The sequence below is a fragment of the Anser brachyrhynchus genome, assembly GCF_964034855.1.
Source record: "Anser brachyrhynchus genome assembly, chromosome: 18".
NCBI lineage: Eukaryota > Metazoa > Chordata > Aves > Anseriformes > Anatidae > Anser > Anser brachyrhynchus.
Window position 1 is genome coordinate 5,103,840 of NC_137711.1, and position 18,949 is coordinate 5,122,788.

General features: G+C 42.7%; 1 protein-coding gene across 13 annotated transcripts; it reads left to right on the forward strand.

Moving 5' to 3' along the window:
* Positions 1–1,677: 1,677 nt before the first annotated feature.
* TMEM100 (transmembrane protein 100) lies at positions 1,678–18,125 on the forward strand. 13 transcript variants are annotated; one of them, XR_013940514.1, is made up of 5 exons: positions 1,678–6,433; positions 8,477–8,572; positions 9,117–9,225; positions 9,306–9,490; positions 13,222–14,533. XR_013940514.1 is itself a non-coding variant. In XM_080560466.1 (4 exons), the coding sequence occupies exon 3, from the start codon at positions 13,284–13,286 to the stop codon at positions 13,686–13,688; it is 405 nt and encodes a 134-aa protein (XP_080416592.1). In that variant the 5' UTR covers positions 4,692–6,708; positions 9,306–9,490; positions 13,222–13,283; the 3' UTR covers positions 13,689–13,726; positions 15,320–18,125. The 13 variants fall into 13 exon arrangements, 5 of the variants coding, with proteins under 5 accessions (XP_080416592.1, XP_080416594.1, XP_080416590.1 ...); XR_013940515.1 differs by having other exon boundaries at positions 1,679–6,708; XR_013940518.1 differs by lacking the exon at positions 9,117–9,225 and adding an exon at positions 15,320–18,125 and having other exon boundaries at positions 4,662–6,708; positions 13,222–13,726.
* The last annotated feature ends 824 nt before the right edge of the window (positions 18,126–18,949 follow it).

Below are 18,949 nucleotides of genomic sequence, written 5' to 3' on the forward strand. Positions count from 1 at the left end.
ACATTTCTATTATTCACAGCCAAACTAATTACAGGCTTCTGCTACTGTTGTTTTATTGACTTCATTATATAAAAGCCTTTGTTACAAATTATCTCATGACTTTTGCAGCTTGCAACAAGCAAGCTCTTCATCCAGAAAGCTGAAAAGTAACAACAGCCTCTCCCACCTGAGAGGTACATGTGTAAGGCAAATTGTATTCACCTCTCCCGTGTGAGTCAAAGGGAAATCTGTTTCTTCAACACTCTTAGAAGATGCAGCAAATGTAGCAAATGTTTGCCACACTGATATCTTTTACATTTTATAGAGGCAATAAGGGCACCCAGGGTGATGATCATCTCATTTGCAAAGAACTAGCATAAGACATTCTGCTTTGAGCTATCAGAAGAGGTCTTAAGTGGCCATCAAACACTGGCTTGTTGTGGCCTTTTTCATGGAGTTGAATTTAATCCCAAGTCACGGCTATATCTGTATTGAGTATCTAGTTACAACAGAGCTGATTTCCTGCTTTCTAATACCAAATATTTTTATCTCTCATAAAGATAATATGGACTTCTGGTGTCCACCTCCTTCATTTGGTCATGTTTGCTTGTTATTTACAATTTTTAGCCACAGCGTTCCAAGAAAGTAATGCCCTTCCTGTGCAAATAAACAAGAGATTGTGAGGTGCAGCCTATTTATATGGCCTTGAGAAAAGAAGAGGAATTTTAAAATTTAGCTGAAGGAAAGAAAGGATTGCACTATCCTCTGCATGACCTAAAATGACTCATTCAAAAAATAAACAAGGCTATTTAGATCTTGATTTGGCACATGCTTCCCACTACCACACCCTCTGCTCTCCTAACCTGTTTACGTGGATATAGCAATATTTCTAAACATTTCCTTCAGCATGTGATGCTAAGTCAAATAATATATATGGAAAGCTTTCTTTTGTGGGAATATTCAAGACTGGTCTTACTGCAATAATTCTTTCTTTGTGGTACTATCCCCTGGGTCAGATACTTGACTTGCTGTTGATTTCACAGAAGTCATCTATTATATAGGAGAAAAAATGTTATATATTTTTTTTAGCTGTATACAGTCTTTTAGATAGATGTTCCAGATAAGCTTAGTCCCAAGGAATGTATTGGAGAAGGACAAAAAAAGACTCGTCAGAAAAGGTAAAAGCCAAAAGATTTAAAATCAACAAAAAGAAAATTAAAAAAAAAAAAAAAAAAGAAAGAAAATGCAGCCTTTTAACAATGAAGATAGTAATGTTTGAACAAACCAGAAAGACATTCTCCATCTTGTTTGGATGATTATGTGAAAAATGAACCTCAGATAAGGAGAAAATTCTGGTGTTATAGTAGAGATCTTGGACAGAATGTGAAATTGAATGTTTTGTGTTAGGCAAGATGTCAACCAAGATAATCTGAAGGCTTCTTCTGGCCATAAACTCATTTACTTGTGCATCAATAGCTATTGATGTTTCTCTGATAAGCCACTTAAATGTTACTCCCAACAGAGTAACACGGTTTGATACAGCAAACCTCTGACTGATGTAGAAACACAAAACAGTTCGTCCACCGTGGCAATAGTCAAATGTTTCAGAGGAAAAACTGAAAACACTGTTGTAGGTTATTTTTTAGTACCAGTGCACGAAACTTCCTCTGAACCTTGGTGATTAATGACTGAAGTAAATATAGCGAAGCAGGGCGCCCCAGTGCCTTATGTCTGCTTTCTGTAAAGCCAATGATCTGCAGTTTTACCATTCATTCTATCAGTTGTCTAAAGATCAGAATTAGGCCTTTCCCCAGGCTGTATGATCTCAGGGGCAAATCAGATCATTTCTCTGGGGAATTTACACTTTAAGTTTCTGTGTCCTGCAAACCCTTGTGCACACTTAGCAATTCCCGTGGAGAACAGATCTTTTCCTTTTCGGTTGGAACCAATCCTGAGCTAGTGAATTGATTAATATAATTCAAAGACTGGTAGGTTTAAAGATAACTTTACCCAGGAATTTCTGCCTCAAGTCTGAAGTTCTGCATTAAACTATAGCCATGACTGCAACAGTAGAGGGGCAAAAGGGGCTGCCAAAAGAAGGCATATTTCCTTCACAGGCGATAGCTATTGCTGCTTCTATGGCCTAGGAAGACAAACTGCTGGCTCATAGCAGTAGGCATTGTGAGCTGGGAGAAGACCAAGAGAAGGGCTGCTGCAGCTCTCTGAACTGTGTCCAGACTTAATCTGCTTAAACCCAGCCGCACTTGGAAAAGCACCTAAGCATGTGTTTGTCTTTAAACTTTCCCTAAGCACTTTTTGCTAAAACAGATTCAGTTCTATCACTTAGCAGTTAAGAAGCACTTTTAAAGATGAAGAGCCCCTGCAGAGACTAAATCATTGTCTGTGTTTTCCCTCTGTCAGGGAAATAGTTATAGTTCATCCTCCTCTGGCCTTGCCTTCCATCCCGAGCACAAAGGGCTTCAAATAGTTTACATGGAGCTTAATGGAAGGAAGCCTGCTGCCAAACTGTGAGATATGTCCATGTTACATTTTGTGTCTGAAGAAAGATGTGGGCCCCAAGAGTGTAAACGGTATGATGTATTGAAAGAGAAAGGTCGCCTGCATGAGTTTGGGGCAGCCCTGTTGCGTGCATGGTTGTGCATATTGAACTGGGGTGGGGGAGTTAATAAATATGCTGGCAGAAAACTCTTAATGGAGCTCTGCAGGATGTAATAGATCGAAAGCAGTTATTTCCCCCAACTCTTTCCTTCCCTTTTCAACAACTTTCCCAAGCTGTCTGGACCCTATGGAGAAACCTGTTTCAAACAAAGTAATTCAATTCATGGTCTGTGTAGGTTAGCTGAAAGATTGTAATGTTCTTTCTCCTGATGGAGAGTCAATTAGAACTGGCTGAAGTGCTCCATATTCGTTACATTGACCATCTGGAGAGGGAACAGCGTGTGTTCTTTATGCCATAACTACTGGCAGAGCAGGAACACAAGATACAAAACATCTCCTGACATTATCTGCTAGGTAACCTTGGACAAATCCCTTTTTCAGCTCTTTCTCTGCATTTCCCTACGTGTTTTTGTGTTCTGTGAATTCTTTGGGGCACTCAGTGCAGGTGAAAAAAAGAAAAGCCCCCTGCAGAGCCATGGGAAGAGATCATACCTACCCTGACTTAGGTCGTGACTGAATCTGCTGGATCCGACTGTAGTCTCTAACAATGTACCAAAGAAGAGTTGTGGTGAAATTACGTTGTCTCGTGTTTGTTATTAGCCCTCCCCTAGCTCAGCCAGAAAGCTGCCATGTCAGCTAAAGACTCAGAGGTTCTGTAACCGACTTGTGCAAGATTCAGGATTTGGCTTCTGGTGGTGTGGCACATCCCTCTGTTAATTGAAGGCACATGTCCACACAAGGAATGCAGCTCTTCAGATGAGAACTTCATGTAATTATGAAATCAGTAGGAGATAAAAATAATTGTTTTCAGTTCCAGATGTCTGTCTTCTTCAGCGCTGCAGGAAGATTAAGTGAAAGTCAAGTAGTGCAATAATAAAGCTCAAATGCTCAGCAGGATAACTGATGTTGACCAAAGTACTGGTAGGATCTAATGAAGTTCAAAGAAAATTCCTTTGCATATTCCTGTTCACCAAAGAGGTCTCCCTCTGTCATTATAAGCACATCCATTTCATGAACCTGATTACACGGAGTAGGTGGTTTGCACCGCTATCAACCAACAGGGCTGAACTCCCTCCCATGTGCTGCAAACTTTTAATGAGAGGGGAGCTAAAGCAATTTATGTGAAATAGAGGTTTGGTTCTCTGGCTAAACTGGCTTTGTTAAGGAGTCTTCCCAGCCACGAAACACATACACGGCATGACTTGGGACAATTTTTCCAACATAAACGTGTTGAAAGATTGCATTCTAAAAGCTCCAGTAAGTGCAATCAACTGGTATGTTTTGTTCATGTGTGGGCTTAGGAAGGAAACAAAGGAAAAGTCAGTGGAGGGTTAGGGAAAAGGCAAGAAGAACTAATTGAATAGGAAGCCCATGGTGGTTGCACTTTGCCAGATTAATGAGTCACTGTTTGCTGTGCTTTTAAGGCCCAGGAGACCACCAGAAGCTCAAAGAAAGCCATGAAGTATTGCAAGTGTGTCTTAGTAGGCAGAGCAACAGCATTGCTCAATTTAGGAGTAAAACTCCATTCTCTGAATAGACTGCATGAGTTCCAGAATCACACATGCTTCTTGCGAATCGTCTGAGCTGCTGGGGCTGCACCTCCTCTGAAGCAGCTGTGTTAAGGCCACAGAGAGGAGATTTTGTCATTTAGGGCAGGTCCTAAGGGGGAACTATGTGGCGTTTAGGCATGGCAGTCCAAAAGTGTGAACCTGTAACCCCTCAGCGCAGCTGTTGCTTAGTCCTGAAGTTTCCTCAGCTGTTTGCACTGAATTTCTTACAGGTGCCAAACGTGCTGCTTAGGGCATGGTTCATTCTTCTGTCCATATATCCTCAGAGAGTCATGCTCAGAACACAGCAGGACCTTAAAAGGCAGAGGTGTCAGTCACCCTTTTCTAAAATGGCCAGAGGGGTGGTGCCCAAGTCTTCCGCAGCCCTTCTGTGCCTGGGAGCTCCAGCCCCATCCTTCTAGGGGAGAGTCCAGTAATCAATCTCCCATCAGCAGAGGGAGGCATCCTTCTCATCACTTCCCCTTGCAGCTTTTCTGCTTCACTAAAAGGAGTTACACTTGCACTGGGTCTAGGAGAGACAGTGACTTTCTAGCCTAGTGTTAGGGCATTCATGTACCAAAACACATGAACTGTAAGACCAGCTTCAAGGCTTGTTTATATGCCCTTCAGATTAGTTCCTCAAAAATCAGCATCAGGAGTTATTTTATGCAAAACTTTCAGTATTTTTACGTAATACTTTCAGTAATATACTTGGCATGGAAAAGTAAGAATGTACTAATGAAAATGGTGGAGTAAGCAGGGGAGGGAGGTCTCTTATCAGTGTAGGAGATATATCCAATATAACAAACAATACACTGGAAGGACTAGAGAGGAATTGATGTAATAGGAGTGGGGTGAAATTTAGGTCATGCACATGTGTGCTAACAGCAAGAATTTCTGATACAAGGTGCTGAAAGGAACCAATACTGGAGAAAAATCCAAATATAGTGAACAATCACGGTTTAATTGTGAAATGTTTGTTTCTGATAGAGACGGGAAAATGCTTCCACACAAAATAAAGATGAAACCTCATCTGGAAAACTGATGATTGAAAATAAGACAATCTGATTTCTACCTCGTAGGACATCGGAGGGTTGTTCATCCATACATAATTGTGAATACATTCAGCTATGGGCAAGACAAACGTTCCTAGGTATCAGCAGAATAAGGCTCACGGTCTCCAATAGGAGAAGTAGGAAACCTCGCTGATTTGAGGTGGAAGTTGGCAAACTCATAAAGATGATACCTGGCATGGCTGCCAGTATTAGGAAGGACCAGTGTGATGGCTTCTCTAATGTCCTCTGTAATGACGGTTCCCCTCAGATCTGGTTGCTTGTCATTTCTGCTGAAACGCTTATGTATTTGGAGGGAACACTAGCAAATGGGGAAAAAATGCCAGTTTCTTGTATAAAGCTGTGGAGCTCTTCCAGAGCCCCCTGGCTGATTCGGCTGGAGATGAACCCTTGGCAGGATCTCTGTCACTGGGAGGATTTAATAACGCACACAGGGTAAATCCTGGCCCCAGTGAAGCTGATGGAAGTTTTGCTGTTAATTTCTGCGGGGCCAGGATTTCACCCTGGAAAGGGAGTCAAAAGTACAGGCATGCTTTCCGAGACAGAGGGGCTGATTAAATACAGCTGGTGTACTGCTCTTTTATCAATCATTGATAAAATAGAGCCTTTTAAATACAGGCTTCGGGTAAACTTAACCACAAAATTCAAACATGCCCTTTTACAAGCTTTAAAGGCAAGATATGTCTGGTTTTTATCTGAAAAGAAAGGAAATCACAATAAAAAATAACACATACCCGCACCCACCCGCTCCAAACCCCTGTGGCATTTGGCGTTCCACTTCAACGGGCGATTAAAGCACGGAAAGTCCCATTAAAACGCTCCTGGCTGATACATGAGGCTTTATCCCCTACGGAGGGCATCCAAAGCTCTGCTCGTCCTTGTTTAAGTCCCAGAGGGACTGCGGCAGGGGCTGCGCCTTGGTAGCATCCGGCAGCACCCTGCAGCACCCCAGCTATTTGCACCCCGGCCTCCCCCCACGTGTCCCGGTACGGACGAGGCCGGCCCTTGGTGCCGCAGCCACCTGCAGGGGCTCTCGCAGCCCCTCTGCTTTACCCCAGGGGCCGGCCAGCCGGGAGGCACGCGTGGACCCCACCGGGCGCTGCGGGCACGCGTGGGCTCGGCTCCCCCGGCCCGCGGAGGGCAGGGCAGGGCAAGGTAGGGCCAGGCAGCCCAGCCCCGCCGCTCTCCGGGCTCGGCCCGGCCCGGCCCCCCAGGGCCAGCCCTCCCCCGGCCGGCGCCGAGCGGGACCTGCCCGGGTGGGAGCGGCCGCCCCGCCCGCGGCTGCTTCGCCGCTGAATTTGCTCCGGCCCCTGCCTCGTTTCGCTCGCACCGAGAACTTTGTTTACAGTCCCTTGTGCAGCGAGCTGCATCCCCCTCTTAGGCTCGCTGCAGGCTCCTGGCCGCTGCAGTTCTTGCCTGGCGGTCGAGAGGTAAGGCACGGCACGGCACGGCATAGCATGGCATGGCACGGCACGGCACGGCACGGCATAGAAGGGCAAGGCATAGAAGGACATGGCTCAGCTCGACATGGCATAGAAGGGCACGGCTCAGCTCGGCTCGGCATGGCATAGAAAGGCTCGGCGCAGCTCAGCTCGGCTCGGCACGGCTCGGCTCGCAGCACCGGCCCCGCACAAGCCGGCCGGTCCCAGCCGTGCTTGGCGCCGGGCGGCTCCGGGCTCCCCCGGGCCACAACCCCGCAAGGCAGCGGTGCGGGCTCCGGGCAGCCGCAGGGCTTTCCGCGCCTGGCCGCGTCCCTTCCTTCCCCGGGAGGTGCCGGGGCCGCTGTGACACGCCGTGCTGCGCCCCAGGTGTGCGCGGCGCTCACGGACCTGTTTGAAGGGTTCGCGATGTGCTGATAAGAAAGTTTGTTGGGGTTTGGGGGGGTTGGTTGGCTCCTCTCCTGTCCCCTAACTCGGTCTGAAAAATGAAAAAGGTGCGTGAGAGCGCGAATCTGGCAATTAGTTTACCTAAAAACTTGCTGGTGGAAACTTACCTGCATCCCGAGGCTCAGGCAGTTGGTAGGGGTGTAAGGCGTTCTCCTGCTCCTTTCATTAAGGGCCTGATCCTGCAATCTTGTAAGTATAAATTCGAGTTCTGTATTTCCAGGAGCATTCCCGTGAGGAAGAGCTGTGGGATTGTATATAGGATTATTTTAGTGGGTTGAATTCCAGTTCTGGCTCTCCTCTCAGTACAGCCGGACTCCTGTTGCTGTTTTTCATAGTCGGTCTAATGCAAAACCAAGTGTGAAACATGGGCATTATGATTAATTGGGATTTTACATAAGCAAAAAAGGGTGCCTGCAATATTACGCAAGATACAGGGAATCGGGTCCAGAGCCTGAAGACATGAAAACTTTAATGTGTCCTGTTGGTTTGGAGTAAATGCAAAAAGGGAAAGGACTATCGTGGCTGAGAAATACCAGCTCTTTGCAGTCACACAGAGATCCTCAGTATGTGGGAAGCCCCCTGAGAGTGCTATGTTGAAATGAATCAGAGTTAAAACATTGGACTTGTAAGGTATGGATTTCATGTGTTTCTGCTCCTCAGCTTTGTGGTGAGTGAGAGAAGGATGAGGGAAGAAATCCTGACTATAAAAGTTGCTCTGACTGTTAGTGTGTGGTTTGTTGTTTTTTTTTTCTTATAAAGTCATTAATTTAAAAAAAAAATCACCTAAACTCATGTATTTAAGGACAAATACAAATAAATTACTGACAGAGCAATTCATCTTCCCAAAGAATGAAGCTGGAGAGTAGCTTAGGGGGCACAATTGCACTAGGAAGAGACTTTCAAGTGAATGTAACCATTCTGATAATGTGAGTGGAAATTGACTGCAAGACAGTTTCAGAGGTCTGCTTTTGTTTTAACATAATCTAGATTATTCATCTAAAGTCTGTATTTCTGCATTTTCTTCCACGCTTTTCAAAAAGTCAAGCTAATTGTTAGATAGCATGCACAAGAATATAGTCTAGAGAGAAGCAAGGAGACTTCCTTATTATTAGCTAACTTCAATGATCAGCTAAATATATTTTAGATATGTCACAGACTTATTCCTAGGGTCCTCTACAGAACAACAGAAGCAGTTTGTGCCTGTGATTGCTTGTGCTTGTGAAATGTTAGCATGGTCTACAGAAATTAAAAAGCAAAGAAAATTAAGAAAATCATTATATGAACTCATGCATTGATTTTCATCTCCATTTAGGAGCTTCTGCTTCAGTGTTAAATTGATCCTCCATAATCATGCCCATATAGAAAGGGAACGTTGAATAAGATCAGCAACATAAATCTCTGCTGCTTTGTAAGTTTTACCCAGTTGTCTTGTGGTTTTGCTGAAGTTTCTGCAGTTGATAGCTATTTCCATCACTGTTTTCTGCAAAGTTGTCACACTGCACTGCTGCAGATTCTGCCCGGTCCCTGTCTGAGTTATGATTATTATTTTTTAAAGATAATAGAAATTAAGAATATTAAATGTGATAATAATTATTATTACATTATAATGTGTTATTTATAATAATTATAATATATTATTATTATATTATCTAATTTTTTACCTAGGGGATTATATTACCTAGTTTTTATTATTAGCAGAATAGATGTAAAAGGAAGTTTTGGGGGGAAACATGTTGTCACTGTCAGTTTACAGCTAGGAAGACCGAGACACAGGAGATTAAGTGATTTGCTCAAAGATGCTGGAAACATAAAAGAGACAACTACACAAGTATTCTGAGTTGGGATTTGGTTCTTTGATTCACAAAGGTGAAGTGTGTGATAGAAATGGAGTTAAAGAGACTTTTAACTGCAGTAGTTCATGTGCATTCCCTTTTCCTGCCTGACTCTTTCAGGGGCACTTGCCTGGGTTGTGACGCTCAGCACTGAGAAGTCACTTCGTGAAGGCTGCCAAGAAATGAGACAGAAACCACTAGGAGAGCCAGAGAGAGAACATCTGCTTTGGTCAGCACACAGTGGGAACTTTTCCATGCAGGAGTTTTATTCTTAAGAAGCTGATATATATCCAACCACTTTTCTTGTAGGAAACCTCCATACTAGAACATCGTCACCTCCGATTCATCACTCAGCAATATCTGACACTGCAAAGCCTGGAACAGCTCTTTCTGCTGCCTGACTCTGCCTGGAATTGACAGACAAGACATCTTAAGATGTCTTCCTCTGCTTGCTGAAACCAGGGATTTGTTGTGATGGATTTCTCGTGGACCTGGTAGGTGTGCATGCTGATGAATTTCATGTCTTTTCGGCAAATCTCCATTTACACCTATTAGCGGGTATGGTATGCTTCAGGGTAAAACATTGCTCTCTCTCCTTTATCCCATGTTAGCCGCAGATTGCCACATAAACACATTCTTCCTCCAAGTCAAAATAGTTCCTTAAGAAAGTACTTCCAGTATGATCAGCGAGAGGATGCTGGTGTTACCCAGTATCTTTGCCTCAATGTCTTACCCTGAAACCTGAACTAAGTCACCTGTTGGCGCAAGTCAGAAATTATTTTGCTGGCATTGAGGATCTAGGGCCATTTTTTAGGATGAATACCTTTACTCACGCTTCAAATAGGTTCTGTTGTTTATTTAACTTACAGTATTTCTATAGAGGTTTGTTTATTTGTTTTATATGAATGCCTGTCTGCTTACATTCTATTACGGGCATGAACTGTGCTCCTCACAAGTCAGTGGGTATTTTGTCATTGATGTAGTTTCAGTAGTTTAGGAGACCTTTCTTCTTTTTTTTTTTTCCAATCCATGTTAATTTTGACTGTATAAATATCTCTTCTTGCTTCATAAATCTCTAAATGATGTCAAAAAGACAATGCTCATTGGGGATGTATCTGAAGCAGACAGACAAGGACTTTGGAAACAGGTACCCCACAAATTTAAAAATAAGTCGTTGAACAAATTGAACTCTACTAATGGTAAAATCAAAAAAGATGGCATTTGTGTGGACACATTCTACCACTGTGCTGAAGTTCAGAAATGTTTAGTGGGTAAGTAATGTAGCAACATAGTGTCAACAGTGTGAGCCTCACTGTCATGTAAATCATAGAAAATGCTGAACTTGGGCTTAGATCTGTCTGGAGACAGATCTTTGGCATTCTAGCACAAATCCATGGCTAGTCTCTTTCAACTGATAAGAAAGGTTCTGAGTCATGCATTATGATTTAGAGTAAAAAGCAACAGTTCCTAAGAAACTGTAAGGCGTATAAGGTGCCAGCACAACGTATTTGCTTTGTCTTTGTCCGCTAAACACTGCTCTGATCCCCCTGCCTGCCCTTGGGGATACCAAGTACCTTCAGTGTTGTCATTAGGGAGGGAAAGACTACTCATTCTGGTAGCTGCTGAGCATCCTGCAGGACTGAGCCCTGAAGACAGCTGTGCACAAGAGAAAATAATGAGCTGAGTGCTCTTCCTTAGAACAGTAGAGCAAAACTTTGTCAAACCAGATCTGAACTTCCTTCTCTCAATAGTGTTCAAAGAAACTCAAACACAAACTCTCTGACTAGGTACATGGTATAGTCTGGGTGTGGGAGTGTTAAAAATAGAGAAATCTTCTTTCTTGCAAAACACACCATCAGTTATACGAGGTAGTGAGATACAAAACCAAGGGCTCTCCACAATGGAGGAATATATCTTAGCAACCAAGCTGGGAGTGGTGGGAAAGGAAAAGGAGAATACAAGTATCTGGCAATTAACTTCCTAGTCACAGATGTGAAGGTGATAAAAGTGATAAAAGCATTACTGCATTGCCAACACTCTTCCTTTTTCTTTGGGCTGCATACCATGCTGTTTGTAACAGTAAAAGCTACACAGCCTGTCTGGAGGCTGGTGGAGGAGTCCTGAGAGCTATTCCCAGCAGGGAAACCCAGTGGTTTCCCAGTGTTCCACTCTCTGTTTTGTGTGGTGGCGTGCACAGATCACCCAAATTGGTCCAAGGCAGTACAGCAGTAGTAGAGTAGTTCCAGACCAGCAGAGTCCCAGCAGGATGGCAGAGGTTTGTCCTTGCAGCTGGAGCAGTGGAGAGCCATGGGCCGGCCTTGCTGTGATCGGGTGTCCTCCAGTTCTGCGCTGGGCTCCATGGAACCAAAAGTTGTTCTGTTCTATGGTTCAGATACGATCAAACTGTGCATGCTGCCTGTAGGGCCGATAGTGTGTTTTTGATATGAGACAGGAGGAAAGCAACCTGCTGTAATTCAGATGAGTGGATATGGCTGCAAAACTTCCTCTTTTACAGTAACATGGATGTGATCTCATGGGCTTATAAGGGACCTATTACTTTTCCATTAAGCGGATTTAAATGGCAAGCCAACAGTCCAGCACTGGTGTTGTAATAGTAGGTTCACCGGTTTTGGGCTGGCAGTTCCTGAGTGCAGGAAATTGTCTTCATCTCTGTTCTCCTCGCACCCACACCTCATCATGTCCATTTGTATTTTTTCGCAAAGTAACATTTGCTTTGAGAAATGGTTCGTTGTTCAGTGATGGTAGAACAGCTATGCTGCCTCGGTGGGTGGCAAGTTTGATATGTTGGACATAAAAGATGAGCAGAGGAGTTCGGAACCAGCATGTAAAGAGGGAGATGAATTGGACTGGTTTAGAGAATGAGCTGAAGTTTGACTTTTCCAGGAAGATAGTTCCGCAGTAGGTCTCAGATTACTTGTCCCTGGCCCAGCAATCTGAGTTGCAGTGTTTTGTCCTGTACAGAGAAACACAGGCAGCAGTTCCTACCCATAGCACTCTATACCTGGCACTGTTGCTGGAGTCTGCAGTGTCGCAGTACTGAATTCTCCCATGTGTGACTTCCTTCAGCTCTTTGGAAAACTCAGCTATGATCAATAGTTATAAGTCCCTGGGCAAGAAAACTTTCTTACAGACATCAATATCTGTACTCATGGGAGTAGCTTCAGCTGTTGTTGATACTAACATCAACAGATCAATAAGAAAGTGATTTAAATATCATTTAATTAAAAAAAAAAATCTGTTATTGTTCATTGCATGGGAAATGTGAAGCTTTAAACTTTTTCTCTCAGGATACTTTGCTAGTGAGGGGGGCAACTGATTACAAAAAACGGTACTGTTTGCATTGACAGTTATGTTACATCCCAGTTCTACACACATTTACTCCACTGGGTTCATGAGAGTAGGTGAGTACATCTTAGGGTTTTACAACAGTTAAATCAATTTTTTCTTATGTAAATCTGCTGTCAAGCTGTAATCAAGTCCAGAAACCAGTGTGCATACAATTCTTTGGAGTATGCATGCTGTGTACACTTACGCAAGCTATAATATTCAGACTCACTATCTGGTGATCTGTGCTCCAGCACTGATTTGTCATTTATTTTAGATTTGGGAAAAACAAAACCAAAAGACATAAGAATTCCAAGTATGGTATAAAGAACCAAACTGATAAAGAAACAAGTCTGTTTTTTGTTGTTGTTTTTTTTGTTTTGTTTGGTTGTTTTTTTTTTTGCTGGGGCAGCTCTTGCCATGTTATTGTGATGCACTTTGGAGCAAATCTGTGTACTGTGTGTAGCATAGGTGTATATTATAAAGAAAAACTGTGAAAAGGGTATGTGAGCAACAACAGAATTTTTAACCAAAAAAGTCTGGGGACTTCACTTCCTTGTCAGAAAATGTAAATCTAAATTGCATCCAGAACTACTGGCTTTAGGATGTAACGTAAAGTGGGGTTATCCTACAACACTTTGAAGTTGGTGTCTTTCTAGGTCTGTGAGTCTCTTCTATGTAGCACTTATGCACGTTTACAACTACTGTAAGAATTGATTCAGATCCACCACAATCAGTAGGATTAGAGTCAAGCTTGTGCATAAATTCTTATGGGGTCAGAGCCTCTGCTTGTCTGCCATCATGACTGAGATACTTCTCTGTCCCTCTTTGTCATATAACAGCAATGCTTTTTATTGAACTCACGCTCTTCTCTCCACAGTGCAATGTGTGTTCAGCAGAGCCTGCTCTAGCCTAAGAACCAACCAAGTCAAGAGAATCAAGATGACAAACGAACCTATTAAAGAGATCCTGGGCACTCCAAAACATCCTGAGCCTGTAACCACGGAAAAAAGTAATAACAATGACTGTGTGATAACCACCATCCCTCTTGTTAGCGAATGCCAGCTGACTGCAGCCACAGGGGGAGCAGAACTCTCCTGCTACCGCTGCACCATTCCCTTCGGCGTGGTTATCCTCATAGCCGGCATCGTGGTTACTGCTGTGGCATACAGCTTCAATTCCCATGGATCAATCATCTCAGTGTTTGGACTAGTCCTCTTGTCATCAGGACTCCTTTTGTTGGCTTCTAGTGCAGTGTGCTGGAAAATCAGGCAGCAAAACAAGAAAGCAAAGAGACGGGAGAGCCAGACAGCACTTGTGGCACATCAGCGAACCTTGTTTGGTTAAAGACAACCAAAAGAAGGCTGGACAGAAGATAGAGCCTTGTAAGTCAACTTGACTATTTATCGGTAGGACAGATTGCAAGTTTTAATTTAACATTGGAAATGAACTGAAATGGAAACAGAATGGATTAAGAAAGGCTCTTAACAACTCTGCAAATGCTCTTAACATTTTTCTTACTGCAGACTTAATAGTGATTCTTTCCATGACAGAGGAAAAAAAACCTTTTCCTGCATAAAAACTGTTGTAACTGCCATCATCATAACTGCATTCTCCAACATGCTGATTGCTCCAACATGAACATGTTGGAAAGGGAACTTGTGAGAACTAAGAAAATAATCTGAACTGACTTGAAATGCCAGAGATCTCCTTAAAACACACTGTGACATTTGACCAAGGGAGAAGTCACAGCATTTGAAATGACTGCAAGTTTATGGCCAGATTGTCTGTGACTTAAGTTGTTGCTCAAAAAAAAAAAAAAAAAAAGCAATAACAACCAATCAAACTGCAGATTGCTCAATAAGCTGATTATTATATTTTTCATAACTTCCCTCTCCCAATATCTGTGGTACTTTTCCCTTTTTTAAACAACTAATATTAATTTTGTTATACTATTGAATAGCAATAGGTAGAAATGATTAATTATATTGTCTAACCTAAATAACGAGGTATGGTTATAGCTTAAAATATGAGACTTTTTTTTTTTTTGTAAATTAAAGTGGTCAGGCTTAGCACTTTTGATTATTTTGCTATAAAATTAAAAAGTAAATTTCATTAAAATAATATTCGGTGCTGCTAGACATTTAGAAAAGCTTTTTTTTTATTGCTATCAAGATAGCTTGCATCTTCAACTGCTTTGTGATTCTTTTTCTTTTTTGTAGAACAACATCTTTGACAATAACTGTGAATACATATACCACTGAGCCGCTGGCTCTCACGATGGCTGCAGCGATGCCACCTCAGAGTGCACCTGCTGAACTTGTGCTGCAGCGGGTTGCCTTCTGCAGGTCGTCCCCAAGCCATATGCTTCTCCTGCTGAAATCATGCAACCGTTCTGGCTTTAGTGCTGACTTTTCCTCTACCCTGCATGGTTTAAGCTCGATACACCCATAACTTATCCCCGGATTTGCAAAGTGCAATTCGTGTTTTAAATAGAGCAAGCTATATGTACGGGAGGGGATGTTTGGAGTCAGTATTTGCGTTGCCACACTCCATGGTTACCAGACGCTATAATAAAATCACTTGCATCAGAGGAAAGCTGACAACACATTTTAGCACTTCCATAGCTCCAACTTAATCACGGCAGGAAGCTTTCCTGCTGCTAGGAGAACATGTTGCGTCACCAGAACATCTGACACTGGTGTCTAATGTCAATCACTTTGCTTAAGGTCATTAAAAATATTAGGGTGTCCCCTTACGATGTACAGGTTTGCATGAGTGACAATTCATAGGAAACACATAGCATGATAAATAATGGAACAGGTGGACTAAAGTGGTGTCTTTCCTGTTTAAAATGAGAAAAGTGATTGACATTAACAAAGCTGGATAAGCTAAATACGGCTGTTTATTTTTTTTCCCCTGGGAACACAATAGTTTTTCTGACTGCTTCTTCCCCCTCCCCATTTCTCTTTTCTCAGTGGAATTTTGCAGGCAGCCAAGGAGAGAATTTCTGGGTCTGTAGAGAAGCAGTGATTTCCAGTACGCATGTGTAGCAGCTCAGCCTGATGATTCCCAGGCTGAGCCAAGAGCAGAAGCAGGCCTGTTGCCCTCTTCAGAAGTTTTTCCCATGCATGGGTCCTCCCTTCATCATTGCTGTGATGCCAACGAGCTTGCATGTGGTGGGCAGCATGTAGAAAGAAAGTAGAGGTACAAGATGAGGCTCTGCTCCAAGTCAAATGAAAACAGAGACAACCAGTTTACGACAGCAAGTTTGCAGGAGTAAGACTGAGTAAGCATTGCTCTGCTACTACTAGAGGAGATTTCCTTTCCCATATCTTTGCTCTTTTTATATATGGGACTGCCTTAGCACAGACTGCTGCGCTTAGTAGCATTGGCTGTATCCTAGTGAGACAAGGTACGTGAACAAGAATCTTCATATCAAGCTGTTGGTGAAAGTCTGTACAGGAATTCACTTGTATCTGTATTCAGGGAAGCAAAATGGTAACTTTGTGGGGAAGGGTCCCAGTACCTGGTCCTGGTGTCCTGCAGGAGCAAGGCAGAGTTTATAAACAGTTCAGTGAGACATCTCATGTGCTGTTGAAGATGTTTCTGCATGTTTCATTGCTGAATTGGCTCATAGAATTGGAAACCGGCACAGACTTCTCCACCATAGTTTCTGTCTTTGATTTTGGGTTAATCTGAAGTTGTTATTGGCAACTTAATGGCCAATGATGATACCCAACATGAGTCTCACAGTGTGTATTTTTCTTTCCTCCCTGTATTCAATATATTACAGACATTTTCATTATTATCATTTGTCTCCCTGCACCCTTTTGCATGCTTAAAAAACAATCATACTGGGAGAGGTGCTACAAGAGTACAGTGTGTCAGGCTTACCACCTTCATCTTACCAGGAAATGGTGATACTGCTACATCTGAAACGTTTTTACAAGGGCAAACAGGCCAATGATTTCACAATAGTCAACACCTTCCCCACTCCCCCCCAAAACTGGTCAGCTACAAACACAAAAGTTCTGCTTTAATTTTATAGCCTCATGACCTAGCCTGGGTAGGTTTGGGGTTTCATGCCTGGATGCTGCGTCGTGCAATCCAAGTCTTTGATGTAAAGCCATTTGGAACTCCACGATTGCTGCCTGGTGTTTATCGTGGGAACCCGAAAGACGAAAGTCAGCCTGGAGGATGCAACCCTGTGGAGATCACAATGACTTTCCAGTACAGAAACACCTTCCCTTCTGGTGTGAAAAGGCTTTGAATGCAACAAATGGTATTTCAGATGTGGGAGAGGTTGGGTGGGAGCTGATGCAAATTTTATTGTCACAATTGCTTGTCTCTCCCTTCCTGAAAGCTCCGGCAGCATTGCGTAAGAAAAATTGCCCTCACAAGGATAGAAAATTATCTAATAGGGGAATTGCAGTGGTGTACCGGGCAAATGTTACAGGGATCTTAAATAATAATTTCAAAACCTAAGCACAGGAAATTGTGTCTGTAACTACACCCTGTATTGCTATTGTACACAAAGCCGGTTATAGCCTGGGACAGAATTTTAAAATAATAATCAGTTTAGTATGACAATGCTTAATATTTTTTCTAGTCCAAACGCCCAATTTACGAGTCCCTAGCCGCATAACAGGTTATGTTTTGTATGTCACAGTGGTTCTAATACCATAACTTGCCAGGTTAAAAACAAAAAACAAACAAAAACGCAAAAAGAGAGAGAAAGGTTAATTTCTGGACTTGTGTCTAGAAAGATTTCACTGCCTTAGACACTTGGGAGAGCTCCTGTTATCAAATAACAAATGTACAGCATTATTGCAGCTCTACAGCATAGGAACCAGGCTCAGAGTAGTAAAAAAAGAAAGGCCTGAGGGTCTCAGCAAGATCCCAAAGACTCAGGCCGGGAACCAGCTCTCTGGAATACTCTGTATTCTTGTCTCACCTTTGCTTATTTAGAGCCAAAGTCCAGGGCTACTGCTCTTTTTATATCGGAGATGGAGGTGGTCACATAGGTATTGGCAGGTTTCACCTAATTTGTTTTTGCAATGAGTTCCGAAATAAGAAGAGCAGAACAATATTGATAGCCATCATTTTGCATATGCATTTCCAATACTTCTGATGCCTTTAGACTGTAGGATGTTTTAGCTATCTCAGTATAATCTCTGGCAGTTACAAAGGGCTTTTATAGGTAAAAGTACATTAACAAATAAAGAACTGCACTGCATGATGTAAAACTGTTGTAAAAACTGGTAAAACTTTATGGTAGACTAAATCTTACAGGCTAAAATATATGGAGAACAATGGTCTTAAACTGCAGAATAGACTTGAATTGTTGGCTTTTATTCAGGTTGTTGATGTCACTATTAACATGACAGAGGACCTAATCCTTCCTCTTGTGAGCAGCCAGTTGGAGGCTATTGTCCTAACTGTGTGCATCCAAAGATTTGCATTTGTGACAAACATGGCATTTTTGAAAAACACATTTTTGGATTAACTGCTTTCACTTCTTAACTGTTCTGTGCTCTCTAGACTAAGAGAAAATAGTACTAAGCTTCAAAAACAGAGAGAAAAAGGCAAAAGAAAGAGAAGAATACATCACAGCAAATGTTGGACACTGCATAGAGTCGTGCAGGGATAGCAGAACTTTACACAAGTGCCTTGTTGAAAGACAGAAACTTTTAAAAAATATGTAAGTCTTGTTTGTTACATTCTTGGCTGTATCCTTGGTTTCATTCTTATAAAATGCTTAAAGACCCCAGATTAACATCAGTCCTGGATCTCACCTCGTATTTTTTCTTCTTTTCTGTTTCCCAGGCACTAGTTTGCCCAGGAAAAAGCAGAAGTTTAATTTCCTACTATCTTTTGCAATCTAACTGAAATCATGGAGCCATTTGGGACTTGCAGAGGCAATGCCCCTGTGTTTTTATAAATTATACAGCATTCAGGCACAGTCTAATTTTGAAGTAGGCACTACATAGAGGTGAAGATTTCTGTGCTGCTACAAGAGATGTCAGTGAACAATCTATTAAAAAAAAAAAAAAGTGTAAATAACACCAGAGCAGTCCTCCACCAACACTTCTCAGTCACATTCCCTTTCAATCTGAGGGCCCGAGTTTGTGAATAGAGTTAACAGCTTTCCTGGAAAACTGGCCCATGACATTATTTCCTTGTGAACTCCATCCACCTGTCATGTTAGGGCTTGGTGCGACGCCAGCGCTGGCAGGAAATAATAGGCAGCAGGATGCTGGTGTGTGTCGATGGCCCTGACCCTCCCATTCCTGAACATGAATAAGCTTCGAGCTCACAAGGCGTCACAGCAGCGCAGCTTCTGGGCCCACAGAAACGCATGGGTGGGATGCACAGCCACTAAAATAACATCCAGCCAGCCGAGCCGCAGCAACAGAGCTGCATGGGAAGAGATGGTGTCACATTCTCGCTGCCTGCTGCTCTTTGTTCTTTCGCCCGCGCTCTCACTGTGCTGCAGATAGTACAATGGCTGCTTTACAAAGAAAAAAAAAGTACAAAGTGTGCCTGTATGTGAATTAGCTAAGATTCCCCAAAAGAACACAAAAGCTCCATTGAACAACTTTCAC